Here is a 7,188-nt window from a genome sequence, read left to right as displayed (position 1 = left end):
GTCCCCACCAGCCACCTCGGGGGCCGGAGGAGGGATCCTGTCCCCATCAGCTCCTGTCCCCCCTCCCCCTGGTCACCTCCTCCGCTGCTGCCGGCTGTGCTATCACGCCCGGCGCTCCCGGCGACGGAAAACAAGTCTGAAACCGGATCATCCTCGCAGCCGAGCGCACGGCGGCAGCCGGCTGCTTCAAACTCTGCCTGGGCCGGGGGGAGCGCTGCCGGTGGCATGGGGCAGTTTGCTGAGTGCTCCCCAGCTGCACCTGCAGCATTCCCACGGCATCCCTGTGGCACCCCTGCTCCAGCGAGAGCTTCTCCCAGCCCCTCACCCTCTTTGCCACAGCTGGAGACTTTGGCCAACCACAGCAGCCCACAGCCCTGGCTGCTCGAATCTCCCCCAGCCACCTACCCCCGAGCTCCTCGCTGATGTCCAGGCCGGAGCTCCAGGAAAACCGCTCCACTGCCTCGTACTCCAGCCCCGCCAGCCCGGCCGGCAAAGCCTCCAGCTCGTAGGCACCCCTCTTCTTCCAGTATAGAAACATCCTGGGGTCACGGCCGGAGGGCCCCCCAGAGCCGTGCCCGCCCCAATGGGGCCGCCAGTGGGACTAACCGGGGAAGACTGGCTCTGGCTTTAAGAGTGGGTCCCGGTCTCCGGACAAGCGGTGCATTGATGCCAGCGGCGGGAGCCGCAGGGCGGCCGAGGGTGCTGCTGGAGGCTGCCCAGCGCCCGCGCGGGGGGCGCACAAAGGGCCTTTCTTCAGCCTCCTACAGACATTGCACAAATTTCACTTTCCGCTGTCTATGGAAGACATTCGGCCACGGAGACAAGACGTGCTTGTGATGGAAAGAATCAGCATGAAGAGGGGGGCTATTCGGCGGCTCTGCCATCCAGACGGCTTTTGAGGGGGCAGGAATGTACTGCCCTGAGCCCCGGTTGCATCCCTGTACCCATGGGCTCGCAGGGGCCCCCAGCCTGTCCAGAGAAAGCCAGGGGTCTTCAGGGGTATTTTCCTCCTGCTAAATCCAAGCAAACAAGAAAGCACCAGCTAGGGCTTAAAACCCTCAAAGGCAGCAAAGGTTGGCACCTTTGTCCTACCCCACGTAAAACTTCCTAAAACAGGGAAAAACCACAGCACCATGCAGGATGACCAAATCCCAGCCCCCCTACTCATCACAGAAACTCCTCCCGGAGGCACCATGTGCTCCCCAGAGTTTTGCTGCTTCTGGTCACCCCTTGCCAGAAATTTCAACAGAAATTGCTACTGCAAATGTAACAAATGCCAATTTATTGCAAAATTAATCCTACTTTATTTAGTGTATCCTTGATATTTGAAGTGCTGTCACCGATTTCCCACTGATCACAGAACCGAGTGTCCCCAACTAGCTGGTGGGATGCTTTGCTGAGGATTATGCTGACCTGTCCATTGTCCCTGACCAGCATTGTCTCTCTCCCTCTTAGGGAGCACCAGAAGCCGGTGAGGTGCCCCCTTTCCCAAAGCTGCCGCATCCACCTCTGGGCCCTGGCAGGCACAGGCAATCTGAACGCCCTGGAAATGCCCCAAAACAGACACTTGCAGCTCGGGACTTATCCCCCAGCTCCAGGGAATGTAGCCAGTGTGGGGTCCATCGCCTGCAGCCAGGTGAGGTGGATGCTGGAGGCTGGAGACAGCACTAAGGGTGATGCTCAGCTGTGTGGGGGGTTCAGCACTGGGCATTTCTCACATGCCCTTTGCCTATCTCACCTTTCCTGAAGCTTTTTCCACCCACTTCCCTGTGACTTGAACTCCCCTCTCACCCTGCCTGGGATGTTCTCCCTGGCTGCACCACAGCCCCCTTTATTTATTTTAGCCACTGTTCAGGCCACAATGCCAGCCAAGTCCTTCCTTTGCTGCCAGACCCAACCAGATGGGGATAATTAGGCCTGGATTAAGTTTAACTCTTTACAAGGCAGCAACACTGCACAGCCCCTCCCAGCTCCTCTCCAGCTCAGTCCCCTCCCTGCCATTCATCCCAGTTTGTTTACAGCTGTTTGTTTCTGGTGTTCTAGGAAATCTCTTCACAAACCAGATAAAAGCAATTTTGCAGATTACTCACATCCACAGCAGCCACCAGCCAAAAAGCTCCAGTCCCAAGTGACGCACCACATCCCTCCTTCCTCTGCAGGAGACCTGGTCCGTGGGCTCTGAACAGGCACTGGGCTCGGGGGGCTGCACACACCAGGGCCAGATTGTTCCCTGGTCTAGGCTGGGGCAGAACCTCACCTCACTCGCAGGAGCCAGTTAGAAGCCAGGTTACTTTTGCAGACGTGGATCCAATAAATGCATGATATGCTGGTATTACCCATTCAGAAACTGTTTTCCCAAACATGTCTTCAACTTGACCCGAGATGCTTACCTCTTTGTGTCTCCTGCCACCCTCCAGCTTCCCTCAGGAGCAAACTGCTGATTGACAAAGGGTTGGGAAGAAAAAATAATGTTTCTCTTATGTCCCAGTGGGGTAGAGCAGGTGGGGTCAGGCAAGTCCACATGCCCTGGTGCTCCATGTGATACTTCCCAATCCCATCCTGTTTCAACCTTGATCTGGAGAACAGTCTGTTAGAGTTGGGGACACATTGGAGTCAGCCTGAGCTGTTCCCAGACCACACTCAGGGCACTGAGCTCACACTGCAGCACTGGGATACGGGGCCAGGCCAGTGCAGGGTGGGAGGAAGCAGCGCCCCAGCACAGAGCCAGGGTGGGCTGTGATGGTGCACAGCTGAACGGCTCCATCTTCACCACCCCGGGGGACAGAGATTCCACAATGTGCTCCTTTCTTCGTCCCTCCTTGACCAGCAGGACAACAAGAGCTGTGGGCCAGGCACAGGGCCAGAACCCCAGGGTGAGCCCTTCACCAAACTACAGGACCGGGAAGTTCTGCTCAGGCCCCTGGGAATCACTGACACCCAGAGTTCCCTGAGGGCTGGACAGGCGACGAGAACAACTCCTGACTCAAGGCAGAGTTGGGTGTGACAGCAGCTGCCTCCATCTGTGTCAGCCACGGCCAGGGACAAAATCCAAACCAACCCCCTGCTTTCCGTAGATATTTATTACAAAACGCTGAAATACAAACCGAACATACAAAACATTATTAAAGCCAGACCTGCTGTGGCATCTACCCGGCCATCTGCCCAGGGCCTCTGCAGCACCCAGGGCTCCTGTGACCACACCGGGCTCTCTACCCAGTCCACACAAACAACACTTGGCCCAAGGGCTCTGAGGATTCAGGTGTAATCACACTCGAAGGTGAAATCCTTCCTCTTGAAATGCTTCTTTTTCCTCAGCTTCCCAGCGCCCAGGATGCTGTAGTTGTAATCGGACGTGACATATGGGATCTCTCCCTCAATTCCTTGCTGAAAAACAGAAAAATAAAACCAGAAACAACTTTAGGAGCCTGTAGCTTCATCAGAGGGGGAAGCACTTCCCTCCCCAGGCTGGCAGAACTGATGGTGTTAAAGACTCAGTGATCACCAAACCCCGCTCTGGCATCTAAAACATGAGTGGAACATTCTGTTCTCTTGAGGTTTCTGTGCTTAAGGACAATCTCCTAAAGTGATAACCATCTGCTGATGCCCAGGCATCTCCCAGCACGCATCCGCCCCAGGAATAAGAAACTGGAAAACTTGCCAGCCAGCCAAAGCTCAGCCAGCTCCCACCCCTCCCACGGGCTCCTACCTGGCCCACAAGCACGCAGTTAGGGATAGCAATGTTCCCAAGGAGGAGACAATTCACTAGTCTCAGGTTCTCTGGAGGCACCGGTGTCAGGATATGGTAAAGCTTCTTCTCCATATCAACTCCTCGAACAATTCCTGAACAAAAGAACATATGCAAAGCTCGGTCATCAGGTATCCCTGCTCGTCGGCACATCCCCACAGACACTCGAGAACCAAACTCCAAATCTGAACTGGAACATTAAATCAAGTCGTAGAAGGAAACTTAAGCAACTACAGGAATTTTACATAAGCCACCCAGAATTCTGCTTCTGCAAACGTGAACCCAGAGAGTCAACTGGGGAGTTCTGAGAAGCTCTGAGCAGTGCCGTGCAGTGACATTCCTCACAGCTGTTACCACACATTAACCAAAGCCAAAAGACTTACAGCACAGCTTCCGACAGCAGACAACACACCACTACTCCTGTATCTCATCCCACTTCTGCAGCTGTTTTTGGGAGAATAGGCAATTCTGCCACTCTGCAACCCGTCTGCCTAAACACAGCAGGTGAGAGCACAGCTCCAGTGTGCTCACCAAAGCCCAGGCAGTCACAGACTGGTGTCTGTGTCAGCAGGACCGGCCCGTCGGTCTGGCACCTGACTTCATCCGGAATGCAGCAGAGCCCAACCCAGCTGGCGTTCACTGCATACATGATGTTGGTGGGAGCAACATCTGTGTGAATAACCCTGAGCGCGACAGCACTGAAAGGTACCTGGGGGGGTGAAAAGAGGAAGAAAAATGCCATCGGTTCCACATCATCTGAGTTCAAATTCAGAGGTAAGACCCTGAGTACACAGACCCTGCATGCTCCCATCCCACACCCACGGGCAGGGCACACACAGCAGCTTCTGCACAGACAGAACACACATAACACATGTGCCATCTGCACGCACAGCACATAGAGAACACACATGCCACCTGCACACACGTGCCACACCAGCATCTCAACAGAAGCTTCACTTCTAGACACCCTGAATACAGTTCTTATCTGTTTGCAGATTACAGTGTTTATTCCTCTTCTGAGAAACATCTGCAGTAGGAGCAGAACTGCCCCCCGCTGTGAACCAGGCTTTCTGCACCATACCCAAGCCTTCCCATAAGGCTCCTTTACCTGATACGGCACCAGGCTGTGCAGCGGGAGCACCGCCCCGATGTCCGGGTACTGCAGGTGCCCCAGGTATCCCAGGATGGACATATCACGCAGGATGCCGCTGTGCACTCGCCTGTAAGAACAGTTCTAAGTCAAAGACAACGTGTGGTTTTGTTCAGCCCACAAATTCCACACAGCACTTAATGTTCTACTTACGCTTCACCTGCCACTCCTGCCCGAGGGAATTCTGGATGGACATAGAGCAACTTGTACTGTGGAACTGACGCATCCTCCCCTTCGGAGCACTTCCAGCTCTCTGCAGCACCCACATCCAGCTGCTTGCACTTAGGCTGCTGCTTGCCCTTGGTGTGCAGCCCGGCCTGGAGGTGGACGTGCTCGGGGGTGAGCGGGGCCATTGCCTTCCAGTCGCACACGTCCATCTGAACAACGTGGCTGGGCGACAGCAGTCGGATGATATCGATGAGCAGCAGCAGCCCCTCGCCTTCAAGAGCACAGAGAACACACAATCGTTGCTGCTACTTCAACAGGTCACACAGCAGCGCTAGCTCAGGGCAGGCACGCTGCAGGTTCTGGTTCTGCGTGGTGCTGCACCACCACCCTCACTACCTCTGTCCCACCCCTCTTTGAGAGAAGGATTGATCCCATTTACCTTTCACCCAGCCCATGGTGTTGATAATTAGAGGCACTTCCTTCTTGTAGCAGCTGAACACGTACTTCATGACATCAAGGTACCTCTCCGTGTCTTGCTCACAGCTGGTCTGGCCATAATACACCATCTTACGGGGCGTCTGCTGGTGAGTGAAGGGGGGACCTGGCAAAGACAGAACCGAGCCTCTAGTACCTTCCTTGAGTCAAACCAAAACACTCCCATTTCTGTAGTACCCACATGCCACCCCTCCCAAAATAACCTGTCCTCTCCCCACCTGCCAACACCTTTCTTGCACAGCCTGCACTTAGGGAGAAACTGGTCTGTCATTTGCAAGACTGTGCTGGAGTTCTGTTTGTTTCGGGTTAGTTTGGGGTTTGTTTCCTTGCTTGAAATCACTGGTTACACACTTACAAATCTTTAAACGACAGTCTATGACAAACTGCCTAAACAGCAAACCAGTCTGGCCATGTCCTTTTAGACAGTGACCCGAATCCAGAAGACCACAAACACCAGCAGTTTTCTGGGCACTGGTTTCTTCACGCTCGTCACAACAACCCTGAACCTGTGTGGATCCACTTTGAACTTCTCAGTGAGTTTCACGTGTGAATACGGATTTTCCTAAAGAGACTTTTCAAACCCGAAAGGCTGAACTTCCCCTTTGACATGCCTCAGCCTGCTCTACCACCTGTAAACAACATCATCTCTTTTAAAAAGAGACAAAAGGAGCAGGAGAATGGCTCCATGTTACTTAGGGAGCTTAGATGTCCCTACAACAAGACTCGAACAGCTGTTGGTTTATTCTCTCTAGGAACCTCTGACATCTGTGGCAGCAGCTTCCCCTCAAGCAGCCTCTGCCCAGAACACCCTGCTTGTTTCAGAAACGGAACAGGTCTCTGATAACCGCAGGAGCAGCGGAACACGTACCCAGCACGGGCTCTGTGACGCTGCTCAGGGACACGCACCCGGGCGGTGTGAATTCTGGCTGGCCTATGTCACACTCCATGTACTCGACTGCAGGAAGGCTGCAGGGAGAGAACCCATGTATACGTCTACCACTTTGTGTTTAAAAGCTATCCACCCTCCAGGCCTGACGGCTCTTCTGAGAGTCCTGTCAGACACATTTTTCCTTCTCTTAAATCCCATGCAGCACTTAAAAGCTTGCAGAACATGGAAAGACTCACCGATTCAGTAACAGGTTAATTAGGTATCTGTTGAATGTCGATTTTCCAGTGTTTTTTGGGCCACATACCAGCACCACAGGGATACCTTCATCTTCCGCTGGAAAGACAAGCACGGTGTGAACCAGACAAATGCCGGCATCACTCTGACCCAGCCCAGGTGATGCTGAGCTCGAGCGTCCCACTCTTTAGAGAAAAACACAACCCTAGATCAGTGTGCCAGGCAGGGCACACTCTCTAATTTTAACTCATGAAAAGCCTCACGAACTTCCTTTTCTTCAGGCTACCAAGGCCCCAACCTGGCCGAGTGCCTGCACTCACCACAGCAGGCCTGGATAAGTTCTTCCAGTGCCAGGTACATGCTCTCCGACACCAGCAGCCCGCGGTCGGGGCTGCACTTCACGATGCCCACGGACGCCAGGACCGCGTCCTCCGGCGTGAAGTTGGATTCCTCCTTTTTCTAGGCGAGAGGGCGAGCGCTCAGCGCGGGTGCGCGAGGCCACAGCGC

The 7,188-nt window shown here is 54.3% G+C and overlaps 1 protein-coding gene across 1 annotated transcript; it reads right to left on the bottom strand.

Annotated features, from left to right (window-relative positions):
- Window positions 1-3,062: 3,062 nt before the first annotated feature.
- NOL9 (nucleolar protein 9) lies at window positions 3,063-7,140 on the bottom strand (the record flags this gene model as incomplete). The annotated part of the gene is made up of 9 exons (XM_018079376.1): window positions 3,063-3,384; window positions 3,707-3,840; window positions 4,277-4,454; window positions 4,854-4,965; window positions 5,049-5,334; window positions 5,503-5,664; window positions 6,427-6,524; window positions 6,684-6,780; window positions 7,002-7,140. Coding segments are annotated over 9 exons (1,335 nt in total), but the record flags the coding sequence as incomplete, so codon positions are not given.
- Window positions 7,141-7,188: the final 48 nt, after the last annotated feature.

This window comes from Manacus vitellinus, unplaced genomic scaffold, assembly GCF_001715985.3.
Source record: "Manacus vitellinus isolate BGI_N305 unplaced genomic scaffold, ASM171598v3 scaffold_46_pilon, whole genome shotgun sequence".
Lineage (NCBI taxonomy): Eukaryota > Metazoa > Chordata > Aves > Passeriformes > Pipridae > Manacus > Manacus vitellinus.
Note: the sequence above shows the minus strand (reverse complement) of the source record. Positions and strands in the feature narration are given on the sequence as shown.